At 41.3% G+C, this 22825-nt stretch overlaps 1 protein-coding gene across 6 annotated transcripts in view; it reads left to right on the top strand.

The window, feature by feature from the left end:
* Nucleotides 1–22825, top strand: part of prkcz (protein kinase C, zeta) — a 128194-nt gene that overhangs the window by 26705 nt on the left and 78664 nt on the right. The window contains exon 1 of one of the 6 annotated variants that reach the window (XM_031310899.2): nt 16117–16423. The exons of 4 other annotated variants lie outside the window; for them this stretch is intronic. In XM_031310899.2, coding sequence (XP_031166759.1) covers nt 16387–16423 — 37 coding nt within the window. In that variant the 5' untranslated portion in view covers nt 16117–16386. Of the gene's footprint in view, nt 1–16116; nt 16424–18777; nt 19017–22825 lie in introns of those variants that run through there. One more of the 6 variants, XM_031310891.2, reaches the window with a different exon arrangement.

The raw sequence follows: 22825 nt of genomic DNA, 5'->3' as shown, positions 1-22825 counted from the left end.
TTCACTCCACTACGTAGTAGCCAAAAATATTTGCAACATGAGCAGCAACTCAGAGGCTGATGGAGTCCATGCTGACACTGACTTGGAGAGACCATGAGGTTTGGAAGCTCATTATCCCAAAATAAAGACATATATTAGTCATTAACACCAGAAAATACTGTATCTCTGGGAGGTGTGACCTCGACTGGTGAGTTTAGACTGGACAAAATCTAAAAGCTCTTGAAGGAACAACTTGATATTTTCTACAAGACCAAATATTAAAAGCAGTGAATCAATCAATCAATCAATCAATCAACATTTCCTTTTTTGACAGCTGATACTTCAGAATCAGTTCGACAGACGCTGATCACAATGTGCAAGCAGGAGGTAGAGCTGCGTTTGTCGGTACAGACCAGCAGACATGTAACAGATGATCACATTCACATGCACTGTAAACACTCTCCGGTCGTCAACAACAACTAAAACAATGACATGCAATCCTTACAAACCAACCGGGCTCGCAAATTATTTATTCCTACCAGCATTACACTACTGAATAAGTTAGGGAAAATAACTTCATCCTTTCCGTGTGATAATACTGCACTTTGGTATATTAAAATGTCAATGATGTGGCCGGTTAGCTCAGTTGGTAGAGCGGCCATGCATATGCAGAGGTTTGTTCCTCGACGCAGAAGGTCTAGGGTTCGAATCCGACCTGTGATGGTTTTCCTGCATGTCTTCCCACCTCTCTGTCCCCTCTCATATCTCAGCTTTCCTATCAAATAAAGGCAGAAATGCCCAAAAACAATAAAAAAAAAATGATCATGTTGCACCTTACTGTTGATAGCCCACTGTCACTAATGATACTGCACTTTACTATTTTATAATGTAGAGATATTTGGGGTTGTGTATTGTTGTTGTGCGGGGGGGAGGGAGGGTTTAGTGGTCCTGTTGTTGTCTGTTGTCTATTATCTGTTGTCTGTCTGTCTATCTGATGAGCTGTATGGTGCAAGATGAATTTCCGAAAGGATAAATGTCTATCTATTTATGCAAAACATTTAACATTTAATCACAAGGGCTGGGGTATATACCTTTTAAGGTATCCATCGAAGTAACCCAGTACCAAGTAGTATCAAAACTTCTGCAGTCAAACAATACCTGCATTTGATCCTTTTTGTACCGGGATTTAAAAAAGAAAATGACTATTTGGATGGTTTCGCTTGCAACCAATTACTGCCAGCGTTCATCGATTTAATGCAACGTGTGATTGGCTCACTACCGCAGCAGCTAGTGGAGGAGTGGTGGCGGCATTTTACTCAACTGAAAGCTTCCATTCACATGATGGATATCGAGTGAAGTAGAATAAAAGGTAACACATAAAGTATTCTATTTGTTATTATTTTAAGGGTACTGATATTGGCACTCCTACCATGGTTTTTTAAATGGAACCTAGCCTTATAGCTTGCGGCTTATATGTGATATGTATATAAATGATCTTGTTCTACCTCTGTTTTGTCCAGATAATGTTACGATGAAATCACTACATTGACATAACTAGCCCTCTGGGTATATTAGAAAGCATAGCTGTGAGATTCAGTTCACAGAAATCATCGGATTTAGCAAAAAAGATTCTGGTCAACTGTAATCTATCTTCCATGTTCTGCTCGCGGCGACATACTGTGTCAGCAGCAGCAGCAGATACCTTTCAGAGCTTAGCAGATATGTCACACGTTATTTCCCTCACCTTGCCTAATTGCCTCCAGCGAGTCGGCTGCTCATTTAGAGGGAATGAGAATGTCATATGTCAAATGTCATTTTTGGTTACCACTAATGAGAGCAGCCGGACATCCATCCAGGCTTCACGGCCATAATACTCAACACACCTCTTGACTTATAAGCATCTCTAGCACCAGAAATAGCAACAGTGGTTTTGTAATGTGTCAGGCGTCCCTGCTGCACTGCAGCACACCCACATGCTCTCACTGCTGCTGTTAACCGAGCAGCTGGGAAGCTTTCTAGCATTGATCTGAATACGGAAGTTAGCAGGCTCTGCTAGGATGTATTTGATTTGCAGACAACTGATGTAATCTGCTATCAATTGCTAGCTGCATTAGCCATCTGGAACTCGTGTGGAGTGTATAGGGCATGAAACATGTACAGATCTTGAATAGGACTGATCTAAGGATGTTAACAATCAACCGTTTAACTGACAATAAGAATTTTGACTGATTAATACTCAGGTAAACAGCTTAAACAATATTAGTACGTTAAAAAAGGTATTAAAAAGGTTTGATGCATGGTAAAAGAAAAATAGGCTACAATCTAAAAAACAAATCTAAATTAGCATCCATAGACTGATCTGGCTCACAACATTTGTTGCTTGCAAAATAACACATTAAGAAGATATGGAAACCTTGGCATTACAGGTTTAGCATCTGAAAGAATATCAGTAGCAGCCTTAAAAAGCTGGTCACACCCTTTCCTCTACCCCTATGGTTCATTCTTGTGAAATCATCTGGACTTGGGGAGGTCTATTTCTGCAGCGGCATGGCTTCCAACACAGAGCTAACGTAGCTCTGAAGCTCTAAATGGTACCCTTGTCGGTGGGTTGTTGACCGTGGCACAACAGAGCGCCATTGTTCGAGCTTTAACACACTGTGGTTTCTATACTGACCCGAATGATGCATTGTGGATGACAGAACCACTCTCCTGAGACAGCACTAGGTTTGTGTGAAGACTATATGTCTGACTAAAAGCTGTCTTTTAATGGGCCATTTCACTGAAACACACAACAACCAAAATATTCACGCCAAGATTTTCCGTAAAAAGCTAGCTAAATCTAAATCTTGAGTAAAGATTTACGCTCTTTCTGTGTCAAAGTATGAAGGGTTTTGGAGCTAAGTAGCTAGCACGGCTGTAGTATAAGTATTGTTATAAAGTATCACAAAGTACAAATGTGTATTATAGACTAACATATGATTCACAGTATATATTATTATTATTATGTTGCAAAACAACTGACAAGATTTTTTTCTGTGTATAAATGCACATTGGCTGCATTGTATGCCAGAATTGTGCATTCCTTACTTTAAACTTTTGTTAAATAGTCATAGAAAAACACGAAGCTAACATCGACATTGTAGAAAGGGAAAATGTGAATTTGATATTTAAATTATTATATAGTTTCATAGTTTTATTAAAATAATCTGCTGCTTACTGTTGTAGAAAGCTTGTGATGATTGGCCATTACAATTAGATTCCAATAGCCCATAGCCAATGTCCATTACTGCATGCCATAAAGACCACACATTGTTTACATTTTGTACATCCGGCATTGCAGTCGCTGGCGTCGATATGCAACCCATTTGTTGTCAAGTGTCACAGTTTTAGCTATTGACACGTACAGAGCTTTTGCCCGCCACACCATCAGCCCAGCCCAACACAGACTCCCAGTCTCTTACACACTGTTTATCACTTCTCTGATGCCATGCCACTCAATTGACTTTCCTCTTAGGCTGTGGCTTGGATTATCCAATTGCAATGTAGATGAGTAGGATTCTTTGGTGACTGCAGTTTGTTCATGTGTGTAGAGAGGGACATGGAGAGAGAGAGAGAGAGAGAGAGAGAGAGAGAGAGAGAGAGAGAGGAGTAGTGTATAAAACAGCGGTGTCTGATGTTTAAAGTGCTGACGTGCCTCTGTTATAAATTGGATGAAGCCACAGCAGAGCATGATGGCTGATGGCTGATGGCTGATGGCAGATGCGGCGTGTACTCACGGTGAGCTAATCTACCTTTGATCATGATGAACCCCTGACACCTGCTCTCTGAGCTGAAATACTTTGAGCTTTCAGTCTCTAGAAATCCAATCCTGCTTATTCTCCCATTCATAATTTCTCTGGAAATGTCAAATCTAATAGGATTGTATTATGTTGGTTTGCATGTGTAGGCATGCAAACACTGGTAGAGCTAAAATAATGTTTCACCTTAATTTTGTTCTAATATTCTCTTACTATTAGTGCTTGGTGATTAGATGATAATGATTATTTTACTTTAGTGTACAGCTGAACAACACTGCTTGTACAAGCATGGGCAATGCAAAGGCATAGTTCAACACTTTGGGAAATTTGCTTTCTTTATACGTAGGACTGCATGGTACTGGTACAGATTTGGGAAAAAGAAAACGCTGGTATTGGAACCGGAATTGATATCAGCTGATACCCTGAGTCTGAGTATCAAGCCGGTTTCTCATATGATCTCTGGACAATGTCTGACGTATCAGGTACAGACATTGTTTAAAGTTGATCTTTCCCACACATAGCACACAACAGGAGATTGCCTCACCTACTGTGAATACACCGTTTGATTTAGATGAGGGTTAGTGCCTGCAGAGCGTGCAGGAGGTAGGACACGACGCGCCGATTTTGGCGTTGGCCCTTACCGACAGAAGTTCCTGAATCTCGTCGCCTCTCCAGTTAGACATTTTCATTGGTGTCTTCGTGTAAATCACCCTTCTACTTCACACTCTGATGTTTGTATTTTTCTCGCTCGCTGTGAATTCTCCGGACAATGAGTTGCACTATTCACACATGGGCTCAATCAGACATTACGCAGATTTTGTACTTGGGCGCTGGCAGGGTAAAGTCCGATACAAGTGATTCAGACATTTGCGTTCTCACATAGAGCTCCTCTGGGTAATGTCTAGATAATTTAAGGTTTGCAGTACATGTGGGAAAGGGGCTTCAGTCAGTATCAGAAGAGAAACATTAGGATCAGTGCACCTGCTTTTAAAACCTAAATTTGATTCTGAGTGTCTTTATATAAACACTGACCCTGACATTGTTTTGGTAAGGTAATAAATGTAAGTAAAATACTCACTCTCTTTTTAGCTCTGGTTTGGGCTCCACCAACTCCTGAGAAAGAAATCTGGCTCGTTAGCTGTTAATGTGTTCACAAGCTAGTCTCTAACTGTGTCTATCTGCTGTTTGGTGCTGAGCAGTTAGGGAACAGTGGCTTTATCAGAGCATTTTCACTGAAAACAGCTGCCTGCTGCTGCTGGAAACAGGGCTGATAAGAGCTAAACAATGAGCTCAAAGAGGCTTAAAAACTTTACAGAGCTGAGGGGAACTGCAGAGATTGGTGATAATTATCTATGGGTTTGTCACTACGAGGTAAACCTTTGACATTACACATCAGACATAGCCATTTGATCCATTTTTGATATAAGAATACTGCAGCTTTAAAGCTTTAGTGCGTAACTTTTTTAACATTATTGAACATCTGTTACATTCAAGCCATTGCCAAATTAGTTGCTACAAAGCTAATTAAGACTATCAGCTCCACACAACTCTCTCTGTATTTCTCAGTATGGCTATATTCAGAAGATTGTGTTGTCCGGCAACTTTCCCGCACAGAAGTTTTTGTGAAGCTAATTACCTTTTCTGAAGAGTCCATCATGTTTTTTTTTATCCTCCGTGTCCTCCTTGGCTACTAGCAACTGTGTGGAGGAGGGGTGGGGGCGCGTGCACGATCACGGAAGGCTTGTATCATGTGGACGCGCCGACAGTGTTGTTGTCCTTACTTAGAATTTCTCATGGGGGCGGCAGAAACTACGCACTATAGCTTTAAATAATTTGACTTACCACTGCTCACTATTAGGGACTAACCTTGGGCAAACACTGCATTCCTCAGTATCCCAGCTAATATTCGCATACCTGAGATGATTTGGGTTTCTCATAACCAGAGTGAGAGTTTACTTTATCTGGATTATTGTAAACAGAACAGGGTGTTGTTGTTGAGCAGGCTCAGGAAAGAATGTTAGCATCCTGATATATAAACAGGATCACAGTGTGATTGTTTGACACTGTGTACAAGCATCAGACCATCGTGTAACTTGTTTTCATCGCCTTGTCATTGCTACACTTAAGATGTTGTCTGGCGAGGAGAATATGGTGCTTATCAGAGCATAGACATAAGCACATACATACCATGGTGAAATCAAGAAACAGGCATTTTCACTGCTTCCTACGCCCAGTCGGCTGAAATAAGTTCGATAATCATTAGTAGGAAACAGTGTACCCACTTGATGGGTTTCATTGAGTTAAAGTTAACTTAAATTTGAATATTAATCAGTTGGACTGACTAATGTCAGTACAGCAGGTTGGTTTCTGTGTTTTCATTAATATATTATCATTGTTATAAATATCGTTATCACAGAAATACCTTGCAAAAATCAAGTTATTATTTTAAAGCCATATCACCCGAAATATGCTTTGCACATTCAGGCTCCCGGGGAGATAAACCTTTAATTGTTAATTGCCCATGACCTTTCCTCTAGTGCCACCCTGTTGAAAAAACTTCTCTAAGCCTATTAGTTACTAAAACAATGTGAACATTGTTGATTCTGTCCCATATATTCATAATATGCGTTGTTGTGGTCATTGCAGCTTTTATCAGGATTTTTAGTAAGGACTAATCAACATAAAATTATACTTTTATGGACATTTAGAGTGGGAGGAATGGATACAAATTCCCTGTGCCTCTCACATCACATCATCAGCACAAATGGCTGGCTGCCAAATTAAAAGAAAACATGCCCCTCATTGCCCATAATGAATGCGGAACAGGGACAGCTTGCAGTGCCACCTCATCGTCTGAGCTCTCCAACTTTTCATCTGCTGGGTTTCCCTCTGCTGACAGGCCTATGGCTCTGAGTCTGCTTCATCAAGTCTCATTCTAGTTCTCCCTGTCTCTCCCTCAGCGTCCTCCTCTGACATAAAGTCTGACCAGCTGAAAAAAGGGTCAGTAAATCCTCATGTCCACTACTGTGTACTTAGAGAATGTCCCTGAAATCCAATTTGAACCATGTTTAAGATATTGACCTTCAAGGGATTACGACGTTCTGTTTTGTAAAGCCAGGAAGTTGACCAATATCATAGATGAGATAGATCACCCAAAAGGCATTGGAAGTAGTATTGTGCTTTGATAAACTCACTCAATACAAATGTTCCATATGATGGATACAAATGAATGTCTTAAGTCGTTTTCACATATGGACAATGTCAGTAGAATCAGGTCTGGACATTATCCAGAGCAGGAGATTGTCCGTGTCAGACACTTTCTAACTTACTGGAAATACTCCGTTGGGTTTACATGAGGGGTGGCGCCTGGGTAGAGCGTGCAACTGGCTGGAAGTCGCGTAGATTACACAGTCATGTAGCCGGTTCATAATTTGGTCATAAACATTTTATGACTTCAGTGTCAGCCCTTAGCAACAGAAGTTCCCAAATCTTGTCGCCTCTCCATTTAGACATTTCCGTTGCTGCCTTTGTGTAAATTACCCTTCCTCCTCACCCTCGGATATTTGTTTTTTTCCGTTTTGTTGGGCCGCATATTAGAAACGTCATCAACACGCCCACGCTTGCTGTAAATTCTCCGCACAATGAGCAGCTCTTTACACATGTGTACAATCCAAGATTACGCAAACTTTGTACTAGGGGGCTGTCAGGATAAAGTCTGTTTGATGTCCGATCCAACTGATTCTGATTCTGATTTGCATTCTCACATACAGCTCCTTCGGGAAATGTCTAGAGAATTTCAGGTTTGCAGTGCATGTGTGAAAGGGGCTGTAGTGTCAGCTAGGGGTGCACAATATATCGACTCAATATCGTTATCGCGATATCACGTTGCGCGATATTATACCGAAAGTCTCGCGATAATTAAGCGATATTTTGTTTGCGTTGCATCCCGCCCAACATGTACCCAAAGAGTATAGAAGCAACAAGAGGAGAAACTCAATAGAACGTTGTGTTACATTCAGTCCAAGATGGCGGAGCTGCAGTTCCATTGAGTTTCTCCTCTTGTTACGTCTATACTCTTTGATGCACCTCTCGAAAAATACACATCATTTGGTAGCGTTGTATTTCCCCCGACTCATTTCCTCGTTCTTCTTCTCCATAAACAACATGAAATCAAGGAGAGGGTTAACTTTTCCTGCTACAGATTTCCCACCGTGGTCAGAAAGAACAGAAGAGACACTTAAGTTTCTCTCACTAACACTCTACGGTCACTACTCGCTCCGAAGAAAATCGCCGTCACTCTCTCACCTTTTCTTCGCTCTACCACACACACCCACACACACCCACATGCTCGACGCACACACCGTGGAGCCTCCGCAGAACCATAAAACGAAGCGAAAGGAGCTAAAGAGAGAGCAAAGAGTGGAGCAAAAAGAACACAAAAGTAAGAAAATGAGTGTTGCTCTGGGAGACGACGAAATAACAGATTGAAAAGAAACTTTAGAGGCCAAAAGTATTAGCTACAAAAGAGAGCGACATGCACTCGCTTGTGGGTGCTCCTGGGCGTGCCTAGCCTACCCTTGGTTGCTTGGCAATAGTAAACAGAAATTCTCCGGTGCTACCTTAAACCACATCTTAAAAGTTACTTCAGAGGTATTGTTAAGTCACAAGAACGATGTTTTTGGATTTAAAAGTATTTATTTCTCGATAAAAGTAACACAATATATGAGATTAAATGCCAAACATATCAGATATATACATAAATACGATGTCCTGAAGCGTTGTCCGCCATCTTGAATTATTTTCTTCGACTTGAGCCACTGACATACGTCACGCTGCCCTCACGCTGCCTTCACTCTGATTGGCAGTCGCTCGTGGCCAAACGGCCACTCCCATTGAAAATGAATGGTAGCTGTCTCTTGTAGCTAATGTGACTGTAGGGTAATGCCTCCTCCTCGGTAGCTTGGAAATACTTTGGTTTTAAGCCAACAGATGTGCATTGCATTGTTTTTTATACTGTAGTCGTGTATATACAACCAGCACAACATGTCCTGTTCTATAGACATGCTCTTTATTTATTTTATACTATCCAAGCAGTAAAACATGTCCTGTTCTGTAGACACATGTTGGACCAGTCCAATATGACTGTCAGTTGAAATAAACCTTGTGTTGTAAGAAAACTTGTTTTATTTGTTATAAATCTATTTTGATGCGTTTTCCCATAACTTTGGTAATTTTACATATGTTTAAAAATATCGAAATTAATATCGATATCGCAATATTCATTATCGATATCGCAATATCACATTTTTTCAATATCGTGCAACCCTAGTGTCAGCCAACTCATATCAGCAATGAGTATTGCTGCTTCAAAGTACAGTAAGCACAGAGCAGAACTGAGTCACGGTAAACACCTAAAAGGGAAGGAACGCTGTGGTGCTGCTTCCCCAAGCAGCTCTGATTTTGATTTCACTGAGGTGATTTGTTGCAGTGAGTGTCAGTCAGGCTTGTGTGAGCTGTACAGTATAACGGCCATAAGTAGCTACATTTAAGCAATCAAAACCCTAACCCTAATACAACAATAACATGACTCATATCTAAAACTTATCCAGTGAATGTTTCTACAAAAGTCAAAGACAGATTTTGGCCACCAGGGGACAAAACATTTAAAACAAGCTGACAGATCCATAATCAGCATTACAACCCTAGCTTATAAATGTGTTATTCCTGTCATGTTAGCAAACAGCTAACTACCTAAACATCCAGCAGACGCAAAGCAGTGTTAGCATTCTTTTAGAGTGGTGTTTGTGTCCACCTGACAAATCTAAGGCCAATATTCACTCTCATTTTAGCTCTAGCTAACTTCTCAACGATGTCTTTTTTTTTTAAGATTATTTTTTGGGCATTTTAGGCCTTTATTAGACAGGACTGAGGACTGAGCCTTCGTACATGGGGTGCACACTCAACCAGGTGAGCTATCCAGGTGCCCCAGATGCTCAGCTATGTCTGTCAGCCAATAGGTATGTAGTTATTTGGTGCTGGGCAGGTAGCATACAGTGGGTTTATCAATGCCTTATTTTTCTTCTGTGGGTTGATGAGAGGGGATTAGACTCAAACATACAGTAAATGTGATGGCTGTCAAACCGACACAATGAGCTAAAAGTGGCTCTACAGCTCGGCCATCATTTCTAAGTAGAAAAGAATGGGCTTGTTTGGAGCAGGGATCCAACAAATATGTCGGGAAAATTGTGTTGATTCTAGTGGCTGGAGAGTGTTTGCTCCAAACTAAAGTAGAGGCCACAATGGTGATATTGTCAGCATCTATCTAAATAAATTACCGGGGGATGGATATTCATTATCATCTGAAACCATATCAGCTTAACAACTAAATACTGTAGCAGTTTTGTGTTGTGGCCAGTGAAAACATTACTAAGTGCCCACAGGACGTATTCGACTCTAAACTAAGAGATGCCAGACTGTGTTCTGGCAGGTTCCTGCACAAATAACACTCCTGGGCCTTTCTAACCATTATGTGGCTGTTCTTTAATAGTAGAAGTAAGGCTTAATGCCCGACGAGGTGTCCATTGTCAGGTAAACAATGGATGACAGCGAGGCACGAACCGCCCAACGGGCACTACTCACCACTGGAACACAAGGTGATGATAAGGTGCTTGTTTTTTTTTAATTCCTCCACACTTGATATGACTTCAGATCACATTAGAATCTGACCTGAACTATTTTTTTTCTTCTTTTGTGAGAGTGAGAGGCGAGCCCAGCCTCAACAAAGTCAACAGTCTTTCGGGAGCAATGCTTTTTCCTCTCTGACTATTTTTACTAACTGGGTTGGAACTAAACCTTTAAGTAACATGGCAGTTGTCTCATCCGACTTGAATTTGGGTCATATCGCCCTTAAGATGAAGAAATGTTTTACCAGAGAACAGACGATTGAAACGCTCTTTAACCTGTACCTCTTTGACCAATCCCTTTCTCCCACATCAGCAGGAATGAAATGATTAGAACTTTAAGGACTGGCACATTTTATATATAGAATATCCCCTCTGCTGCAGCCCTCAGTTGTGGTCGGCTTTATGGATTGCAGTTAATTTATATCTATATTTATATTTATATAGGCTCTTTTTTCTCTAACACTTCTGATGGAGTTGCCCCTGCAGCGGCAGTCTCTCAGGGAAGAGCTTATGAGATTACAGTGTGTTGAATGTTTCATGCAAAATTGAAAGAGGGATGTTTTTCTCCTTGCAACGAATAGAGTGACTCAGAGATAGATAGAATTGAAACATGTTACCTACTTAAATAGGTCTGACTGGCTCGCTGCGTGGCTGTGAGGAAGACAGTCATGTTTCCGCACCAGAGGGACATGATCGGGGCAAAGCGCTAATCTCCAAAGAAGTGAGAATTGGATAATTCAATCCAAAGCAAAACACACAATCACAAGCCAATTTCCACCCGCTTTGAAATGGTTGGTTAGCATTGGCATTAGCAAACAAATTATTATCCTCCTGCTATTAACCTGCTAGCGAATCACCATCTCCAATTTTTGTCAGCAATTCAAATAATAATAATACATTTTATTTATATAGCACTTTTAAAAAACAAATGTTACAATGTGCTTTATAGGGCAATAGAAGCAAGATAAATGAAGCAAAAGTAAAAACTTTTTAATAGGTCTGGTGTTGTGCTCATCCCCCCCAGCAACAATTAACTAATCTTTGCCAGAACCAGAAACCAGATCGACACAGCTGTACAGGTTATGTAAGTTGATTTACAGAAATAAAAACCGCTATATCAATATATTTCTTTCATCCGTGTGGAAAAGGAGTTAAGTGAAGTTAATTGTAAAGTTAACCTCTGAAAATTCTGTAATAAAATTGTTGGGTAATTGTTGTACCTTACACAAAGAATAAGCAAGCAACACAAAAGTACTTTGTGTTTTAATGTTTGTGTTTGATATTTAGCATTAGTTGTTGCTTGACCTGACAAGATATAAATACTACTTATCAGAAGCCCGCACATCCTCGCTACAAGCATGATTGTAACAAGAAATAATTTAGTGTTTATTATTTCCATAAAACGGCTTAAAGTGTTGTATTCGGCACAACCTTGAAGCCACTTTTTTTTTTAGCTCCTCTGCTGATGTCATTCTGTTGTGCGGCTGGATTGGGAGTGGATGTCATGTCCTACTGTTGAACCTCTGCAATGAATAGCGTTAGCCTGGAGCACATCTGTTCAGAAGGCTAATCCACAAAAGGCTCGTCCCTCGCATAATGCTCCCACTGGGCAACCACTTCAGCTGGCACAAACAAGCCCTACAACAATGGTGTCGCTGAAGCTAGCCTCAGTGAGGCTGTGTGCCGAGCAGAAAGAGAGCTCTGCTAAGTTGCTAAATCGAGCCGACTACTTGGATTCGAGGGCTTCTAACTGTCTGTGGCCGTGCTGTTGGCCTCATTTCAGAAGCTTCCCGATGGCTTTTTTCCCTTTATCTTATTCTCTCCTCTTTCTTATTTTACCCCCCCCCCCCATCTGTCAGTCTCCTTTCTTTTCAATCACCCTTTCTTTTCTCCCTCTCATTACTGTTTTCTTTTTTTTATTGTCACATTTGTCTTGTAGTCTCTGACAGGTCACCTTGTTATTCTTTGTTGTTTTTTGATATTCTGAAGTGAAAGCATGTTGCACAAAGCCCTGCCATATTACATAACACAGCGCCAGATAGACTGGAAGTACAATGGCCTGTCAAGGTTAAGACCATCATAAACAAAAGGGGCTGAAACGCTATTTATCATGAGCAGGAAAGCTGAGATTAGGTCAGGTCATTAGGATTTAGCCAAACATTAATATATTCTATGCAGTACTGTGGGTTGTGTGTGTGCGGCCTTGTTCTGGCTGAGCGTGAAGCTTACACCATTGTTACATTTCAGTACAAGTTACAGTGAACAGTCGAGATCCAGGGAAGGTATGTGTATAATAGTAGATTGTGTACATGTACAGTTGGTTTGCTTCCCACATAAGCAATCGCTCCCATTCAAAAGTGCATATTTTGGGGAAAACGTGCACTGCATGCAGCCAATGTTCAAGTTGTGGATGATATAGGGCCGGGTGTTTTGAAGAAAATCAATATTATTATTGATATTTTTGACTAAATACAGTAATTTGTATGTAATGATTTAGTGGGTAAAGGCAAATAATAGATCAGCTGGTACAGTCTGGTAAGTTCAGAAAATCCCCTCACTTTAATGTAATGCAGCCTTTAAAACCAGGAAAAGACAACACTTATGTCATATTTCGATTTTACGATATCCAAAATCTAAGACAATATTTAGTCCCATATCCCAATATCAATATAACCTCGATATATTGCCCAGGTCTAGGATGAAGATTATAGCAAGACCTGTGTTGACATCCATGTTTTGACATCAGTTTATTTTGAACGTTTGATATTTAAAGGGCAGCATCTTCTTATGGCGATTCCTACTAGATTTCACACAGCACTTCAAGATTAGTTGTTGCTTGTATGCATAAAAGGTTGTGCTGAGAGGCCATTCCTGTCAAAGTGATGTTGAGAGCTGGTTGATTGATGGGCTCCATAATTTGTGGCCAAGTGAGAAAATGGCGAGACATGGAACTTTAATGAACTTTGAAATGCAAATGTGTGCAGTTGATCAATATCAATAGTATCATGCATGGCAGTCCTGGGAAATCAAAAATGGAAGAAGCTGTGTGGTGAATAACCCTGCTGTACTGGAGTATAAACTGCACAAAAAGAGGCCTGGTCTGCAGACAGTCATGAACCAGGAGTCCATGGTACAAAAATCTTTTAGTTAAACTGGGTTAACTTATAATGGGGTTAGTAGTCTATCCACGACGTTCCACTTCCGGGATTGCTACAATGCTGCCGGAAATTCTGCCTGATGTCCTTCTTTTTGGCCGTTACCTTCCGCTTTCTTTGTGTTGGAATTTTAAACTCCAGTCAATCTGAGTTTTCTGTTGCACGACTAAAGCAACTTTTGAACGTACACGTTCCACCAAAACAAGTTCCTTCCCGAGGCTATTTTGCAGAGGCACCGTGTCTCTGTCTGGAGCTTAGCACCGCCCATGACCATTGTGATTGGTTTAAAGAAATGGCAATAAACCAGAGCACGTTTTTCTCCCATCCTGGAATGCTGTGTGGACTAGTCAGACCTTCCTCCACAGCGCTGTGGAGGAAGGTCTGGCAAAGCAAGACTATGGGGTTAGTAACAGAGCTAGCAGCCCGCTAAGTCAAAGAGCTATTGTGACTGACTAGTGCTGGTATGATCACCACCGGCTAGTCGGTAGCATTTAGCCCGCCAGCTAATAGTTCACCAACTATGACAAAATGGCATGGAATCCTGTGGGAAAAAAAGCAAAACACACTATTGGCTGTCCATAGATGCTTTGAAACACATCTATTGAAGATTAAAAAGTATTTGATGGGGGTAGGGATTACTGCTGTACTAGATTAAAGAAATTCTTAGTCGACTAACACTCGTGTGATTTTGTCGACTAATCAATTAGTTGATTTAAACGACAGATCTGTAAAAAAATAAATAAAAAATTCCACAAACAATCATGCAAAAGCAACTTTAAATCTTGTTTTTACTACAGATGTGCTAATAGGTTTCTTGGAAATAAGTCAATCGGCATGAAAAATTATTAAAAAATGACTAATCAACTAAAGAAACCTTAGTCGACTAAGACCAAAGCGACCGATTAGTTGACTAATTGACTAACAGTAGTGATACTACAAAGTGAGGGTTAAATACAGTATAAACCTACAAATTATCAATATGAAAAATATGAAAAGCCTATTATTTAAAAACTATGCGAAACATAGTTTCACACGACACATTTAAATACATGCTGCAGTCTCTTTCTTTTTCCAATCATTCAGTTCCTCCCAGTGGAGAACCTCTTCATAATCAGTATACTTGTGTTTTCTAATGCACTACACAGTGTTGATTCAGAGCGAATGACTGGCTGTAATACTCGGCCTGCTTCTGGCACTGCTGATAAAGTAAAAATGTCTTGAAGGTTGCTTTGATAAAGCTAAAGGGCCAGCCTAGAGAATAGCCTTCCTCCCTTACTGTGAAGGAATGCAGAAAATGTTTGCACAACCTCCTCCATGTTGCAACATTGGCAGGCAAGGATAGACATTCATGTTTTAAAGTCTGTGTTTGGCTGGGAGAAGGCGAGCTCTGGGTGTGCCTGTCCTAAAATAATCAAAGTTTTTATGCGGGAATTTATGGGGTTTAATTATCCCATCATCTAAGACACAAACATTTCTTTTGGACAATTTTCTGGTTTCAGTTATGTGCTTTTTTGTATAAATCGAGCCCGACCGACACTGGATCTTTGAGGCCGATACTGATAACTTCTGTTATGATTTGACAAAATGAAAATGAATGGATATGGATATTTGAGAGTTAAAAAAAAAAAAAAAAAGTCATTCCAATAACAGTCAGTCAGACAGATGGCAGAGAGGGATGGGTGGATGGCAAGAAAAATAGGTCAGAAACTGACAGGTGTAAAAACAGAATTTAAATAGATCTGATATTCTCCTTAAACAATGTTTCGCTCAATATCAATCAGATTTAGTAGTCTATGTGCGCACACGTGCACCCATGGCAACCCTGAAACCACAGAGCCCCCCCCCCCCATCCCAATTTAACCCCTGGCTCTAATCCAGTAATTTGCAATAATACGTCCTGCATCAAGATTCAGATCCACAGTATCGGAAAGAAAGGAAACTACTCTGGAAACAAGTGGATGTATAACCCACCACTGACTTTTTCAGAAGGTTTTGGAATTCAAATTGGACAGAATGACTTTGTTAAGGTGGAGGTTTTTGGCACTGTTTCCTGTAGACTGTAGACCTGTAGTACTGTGGACACTGTGCTGGTGCTCATACACTATAAATTGTAACCCAAATAAATTCAACACATACAATACAATCCCTCTGGCTTATATAGGACAGCATAACATTATACATACAGACTGTGTGAAGGTGATGTACAGTAGCACACAGAGCTCTCAGTAGTCCTATGAAAAAAGTGCTATAAATGCACCCAGAGACAGGTCTCTAGGAAAGTGTTGCTGTCATCCAGGATGGGCTCCAATAGGCACAGCACAGCCACTAAAAATAGTCCACAATGTTGAAATGTAGGTTAAAATGTGCTGTGTGCAGAGGATGCTGCTGTTGGTTTCAGGCCTACGTCTGCCATCTTGTGGCTGAAACGCTGCATTTGTAACGTGGAGGAAGTGAGGGACATTTGATGCACAAGCACGCAAAGAATGTGTGCATGTTTGCATATATACCTCCTCTAAAGTGTACTACTTGAAGTGTGTGTGTGTGTGGTGTGACAAGAAGATGAAAAGCGGCAGCCTGAAGAGGGATGAAAGCAAATAAGAAGGCAGGGGAGGGGAAGAGAGAGCGACACAGAGACGCGAGCTAAGCTGCTTGTTGAGAGCAGGAGGAGGAGGAGAAAGGCAGGATGAGGAGAGGAGTAGCGGAGGAGGTGCAGGAGTCCACCATGAGATCCAGGGTGTGAAGGCGAGCCAGCGGTACCATTCAGCAGGAGGGATGCTGCTCACGCTGCTGTTCTACCTTCGCGTCAAAGGTAGGGGATCTGATCTGGGGTCGGTCTGTCTCTGGGATTCGATCAACGTTAGGTCACCTGAGGTCTGTGCAGACAGCCAGAGAGCATGGCAGGCTCACTAGAAAGGTTGCCCGGGAACTGAGTTGAGTTGAGGTGAACTGATTAAAGCCAAGGGCTGCTGCACGATATGAGGAAAATGTGCGATATGCGATAACGTTGCTGAATATCGCGATAACGATATTACTTGCGATAAATAACCAGATATTAAAGTGTACTCAGTTCTGCTGCTTTCAGTATTCTGCTAAAATACAACAAATAGCTTATTGAATTTAAAACAAATGAAAGGAAATCATTTCCAACATTCTTTTATTGAACAACCTGAACATTGTAAAAGGCACCACTAAAAAAAGAATGAGTTACATTTTAAACTGCAGTTTTCTACTGATATTTTCTTTCAACTAACACAAAAAATTTAATGAGTGTCTTTGGCGATATGTTGCAGCCTTTAGCGATGTGTTTATTGCACCAGTTGATATTGCGCTAACGATAAAATGCGTGCATCCCATGGATAAAATGCCGTCAGAGCATGAACTAGTTCCATTTTTAACAAGGTCAGTTAGACTTAAACAAAGTGTCTTTCATCCTCACAGCAGCAGCTGCATCCAAATTGAATATCTCCTGTCTTTCCTCACTGGGGGCATGTGAGGCTCTCCTCTGTCAGCTGCATACTGCCAGCCCTGGCAACGTGTGCCTCTTGGTTCTTCTCAGTACCACAGGAGCTGCTGAGCTGTATCCATGTTGTCTTATGTTGCCAGACCTTCCTCCACAGCGCTGCGGAGGAGGGTCTGGCTAGTCCACACAGCATTCAGGGATGGGAGAAAAACGTGCTCTAGTTCATTGGCATTAATTTAAACCAATCACAATTGTCTTGGGCAGCGGAGCAACGATGACGCTGCGAAATAGTCTTGGGAAGGAACTTGTTTTGGTGGAACATGTGTACGTTCAAATGTTGTTTTAGTCGTGCAACAGAAAACTCAGATTGGACAGATAGTCTAGCTAGCTGTCTGGATTTACCCTGCAGAGATCTGAGGAGCAGTTAACCATAGTCCTCAGAAATCCAGTTTAGAACGGCAACACAAAAAAAGCGGAAGGTGACAGACATTCGGGCGAAAATTAGGGAAATCTGGCGGAATTTCCGGCGGCACCTGAACAATCTCGGAAATGAAACGTGGTCGATAGAGACTACTCTAACGGTGATGGTGATAGAGAGTGACCATTTCTCATTAAAGCAAGATTACCACAAACATTAATACAACATGCCCCCAAATGAAGCAAAAACTAAATCTTCTCTCCTTGGACTATTAATCATCCCAATACTCATAATGAAGTGATTAGTCTTCAGTCAATGGTTTATTGTCTCTCCATGCATCTTAACTTCAAATGTTGTCCTCTACTCTTTATCAGTTCACAGATAAAAGGGTTCAGCATCCACTTTCATCAGTAAACAGAAATATAAAATACATCATAGTAGAGACATAGTGCTGTACTGTCAGAGGGAATGTGACGGGGATCAGTATACAAACACTACACTAAAAACAAGTTAGCATTTTATCCGTCTGTATCAGTTGAAATTGGCCTCAATGCTCACTTTAGAGAAAGAAATGATTCCATATGTGGCCAGGCTTGTTACTGTACAGTTTGTGTTCTCATCCACACCTCAGCTTTCAGTGGTCTGACATGGATGCGGGGGTAACACGTTGATATACTGTATCAGTTGCCATGGTGTCACCTAGAGCGGCTGACTCATCATGTGACACTGACTTGTGTACAGTCCCAGGGATCCCACACACTCTCATCGCATGAACCCCTACGGCCCTTTTAAGGCTTTACATAACTCCCGAATCCGGATCAAATTACAGTGATCCCAACTTTGAAATTGGATATCTTTTGTAATTTCTTGCACTTCGCAATGTCCGTTCTCTCCCTCTTTATCTGGAACACGCTGATTAAAAGGACAATTGAATAAGTGCTTTAATTAGAAGTCAAATTAAGAAAGTTAGTCATACCATTATTGAGCATCCCCTATCACAGAGGTCTGATTGAGTCTAAAAATGCCTGGCTGTTTCATTGATCCCTCTCAGCTTCTTTGAAAGTCCAGAAAATAACTTGTCAATTTGCAAAAGTCGACAAGTTCCATACACTTTTGATAGGAACATGGGTAGACCCTCTATTGAGCAATAATTTCAGTCACTCACTGCTGATTTGCATTGATTCCTAAGGAACTCATTGAAACAAAAACATGTTATTCCCAGCCTCGAGGTCCTGTGCCTTCTTTTTTCTTTTTTTTTTGAAGGGTATTTCAAGGAGGGGGCGGGTGTTGTTGGTAGCAACTTGTATGCTGCTACTTTCCTGCGAGTGAGAGGAACAATGTCTGGAAATGAGTCAAGCCCTCGTAAATGTCCTGCCCTAGAAAGATTTGGTAGTACCACCCTGTTCTGCTGCGATACGACTGCCCACATAAGCTACAGTACAACACCAGCAGGCCGTCTACTCCTCTTTATACCTTCCACGGACAATATGGCAGGACTGTGCGCGTTGGCCTTTGCATCCGGAGGTACAGTATTGTGTTTTGATTCATCATCTGAGAAACCGCATGACATGTCTGCCGTGGCTCCTTCACTCTGCGTCTCTTTCTTACTCTCATTCTGGTACCTTGGCAGAAAAATGGGGCATTGCAACACTCATCGTTCTCCAGAGGGACATGTTGTAATAGGTCAGCTCTTTGAAGGCCTGCTAGTCAAGGGCAAGTGGTGTGTTGCAAACACTGAGGCAGCGATGTTTCTGGTTCGCATCGCTTTCAGGCCGGGAGGACGATCCTAGCAAGTTGTAAACATGAACTAATCTGCCCCCCCGGATGCAGAAATTGTTTTTTTTATTTTATGCAGTAAGCAATAACATCTGCTATAACCAGAAGGGGGATCCAAGAGGGTGTCCTTATCTGTATTGGGATGGATAATTTGATTGTTCTGGGAAAAACATGGAACAATAGATGAGGTTGGAAAATCCCACTGGTATATTTATCTCTAGCCGTGGTTGACATTGACTGATTTTTGAGTCAGTATTGTGACAATATTTAAACAACAACAGCAACAAACACTTCGGGGTAGACAAATGACAGTTAATTTGAATTGGAGGCATGTGAAATCGCCAAACTTGTTTATTTCTGTTGTCATTTTCTGTTTAAAGACAATAAAGGTTGAACACAGTGGTTCAACCCATCTGACGTTTCTGCTGTGCTTATTTTCTGTCCTGTGTTGCTTTGCTAGCGTCTTTGAAACAACCAAATCTAGTGTTACAAACAGCAACATGTCACAGCCGGTAGGACTGACTGCTAGTTTAGGGGGTCTGCATTTTCTGCAGTCTGTGGCCCAACAGGTACATAAGGTCTACATTAGATCATTAGTGAAAGTGTTGACATATGAAAGCACCAAACATGCATTTTAGATGAATGAGATGAGAGTATATCCAGCTGTTCCTCATCCCAGTGCGCTCAGCGCCGCTAAATTGTATGTACGGGACACAGACGAACAGACATTGTGATTGGGTCTGTAGTAGGGGTGTGACGAGACACCGAGCTCACGAGATGAGACGAGACACGAGATTGGGTTCACAAGATTGAGACGAGACGAGATTTTAACACTATTTTACAGAAAACTACAATGAAGAAATAAGACTGGAAAAATAGTCCTTTATTCAGTCGAAAGTCCCAAAATGAAAACCGAGCACTGAAAGGTTTTGCCACAAACTCAGATAACTGGCTTCTCTCCTGCATAACTAACAGTTACACTGTTACTTACTCCATATGTATGGTTGAGAGATAGTCTCAGAGAACCAAGGTTACAACATAACTAAGCGTTTTCTGGCAGTAGTTGAGACCAAATGTTTTGTACTTATATTTGTCATTGTACAGTAGACGGAGAGAAATCAAGCTTATTTTACTATTGTTTTACATTGATTACGTTCTGAAGCACAAATAAATTACCATCAAACACTCAACAGATGACGGGAGAGAGGGAGAGAGGGAGAGGTAGAGAGGGAGAGAGGGAGAGAGAGAGAGGTAGAGATGGAGAGGGAGAGAGTCAGTACTCTATGCTAATTTCAAGGCTGCTGCTCTGCACTCGACACTTTTTACCATGACGAGAAATCTCGCAAGATCTCGTGGGGACGAGATCTCGTCACACCTAGTCTGTAGTGTCTTCCCTCGGTTTGTGGAAGACTTAAGGCCTCTTTACAGTCGCCGTTCCCGACCTGTCGTGCGACAATGTGATGTCAAAATGACGTAGATCTCGCTGGCGCGACAGGAAACAAGAAGCATGGATGAGTTCAAGGGCAACCGGATCTGTCTCTCAGAGTGACTGCAAGTCTCTCTTGTAAACTTAATGGGTTTAGATGAGTTCTTTTTATGGTGAATGAAAGGCTTCATCCGACAAAGTAGGTCATCGAATCGTTGTGCAGACATTCTGAAGTATTCAAAGTGCTTCTCTTCTTCTCTTCACCATTGTTTACCTTATACTCCTTCTAGTCAGTAGAAATAGCAAAGTCTGTAGCCTTTCCTCAGTTGCGCCACCTCTGTTCAGGAGAAGACTGCAACTAGTGTCGCGACCACCACGCGCGGGTATAAAAAGTCACGGCGCTCCCATGACTCTCACACTGTCACGACAGGGGGTTACGCATACATCCTCAAGAAAATGTTAAATTTTCAATTAAAAAAAAAAAAATGCAATTTCCTCGTAACTTTTGTGTCTTTGTGGGTTTTTGCGTCTCTTTGTAGGCGTGTTGTGTCTCTTTTTGGTCGTTTTTGTTGTCCTTTGGGGTTGTTTTATCTCTCTGTGGTCATTTGGCGTCTCTTTGGAGTCGGTTTGTGTCCCTTTGTGGTAGTTTAGCGTCTCTTTTTTTACATCATTTTGGACCGTTATTATTACCATATCTGTGTATAAAACGGAAAAGATAGAGCAGATTATAAATGAATAACACTCAAAACGCTAAAAGACAAAACTTGCTAAAGAATTCCAACTACAATCATTAGACCTGAGAAAAGTCTTTTAGTCACATTCATTTGGCTTACAGTAGGTAGTGCCCAAAACGGCTCAGGTGCTGCACCTAAACCTTTATAATGGCGGGGAACACCCTGATGATGAGTCTCAGTGGGAAAGCAGGTAGTGACTTTGAAGAGAAATTACACTTGGTTCATTTGTGCTCATATTTCTAACTGTTCACCTCAGATTTAACACCACGGCACTCTCCTGCATGCCTTTTGCTCTATCTGTCACTTCCCTACAGCAACACTCTTCCTCACTTTTGTGTGAATTCACCAAACTCATCTAAAGATGTGCTCCTGGTACACCCGAGGCCATGAGTGAAGTCGGGCTGTTTTTGTATTTTCAAACTCGGTTTGTTCTTTGAAGCTACACTTTTTTTGCCGTAAATGTGAAGCCTTCTTTAGCTCTAGCTTCAAAGAATGCGCATTGGCCTGCAGAAATTCATTGACATCAGTCTAAATCTGAATATTGAATTATTCAGTATACTTTACTTTCAATGGAAGCCCCCAACTGCTGCATTAGCATTTTTATTCAAAATCAAAACACTGAATTTCACAGCATGTGACCAGTAAAACATGTTTGATTTTTAATTAATTTTTAATCCTCCCTATCAGCATGTAAAATGTATCCTGTTTTTCACTACCATTACTAATAGAGATCCAAAGTTTTGAACCTGTTTAAGAATTTTTTTTCTCCATAGAGACTGGATCCAAATGGGATCAAAGTAGCCGTAGTTCATCGAATCGACCCGGGATTAGGGCTGAACGATTAATTGCATTTGCGATAATATCGCGATATGTTAAGACACGATTTCCTAATCGCAAAGGCTGCGATTTGGTCACGTGACTCGCAAGAGCAAATCAGTCTGCACCCGCAGAGAAAGCATCAACTTAGCACGCTAAGGCTACGCCGTACCTTGAGCAGATTTCTGTCATTCAAACAACTCTGAGTTGTAGTTTAAAACTTTTACAGCTATTTTAATAAAATGAAGGGTTTTATTCGGGCTCGAGTCCATACATGCAGTTAATGGATACAGGCACGCAGAACTGAAGGCTCGGTTAGCAACGATTAGCTCTGATTAGCGGTTAGCTCCAGTTAGCTAGCTCCATTATAAAGATATGGAGTGGAGACTGACGCGGGGAGGGGTAACAACCAGACTCTGATAAATGACGTTCGGGGAGCTTTCACAGCAGCGTGGCCGCGTTGTTTCAACAGTTTGATTAGTACAGTTAATCCCACGGCAAGACCAGCAGCAGCATGCTACTGCTAACGTAACCATAGCCTCTCTGTCTCTGAGTGTGAGTGCAACGTTGACGCTATCATG

This window comes from Sander lucioperca, chromosome 12 (assembly GCF_008315115.2).
Source record: "Sander lucioperca isolate FBNREF2018 chromosome 12, SLUC_FBN_1.2, whole genome shotgun sequence".
Lineage (NCBI taxonomy): Eukaryota > Metazoa > Chordata > Actinopteri > Perciformes > Percidae > Sander > Sander lucioperca.
This window is presented reverse-complemented; position numbering and strand designations above follow the sequence as displayed.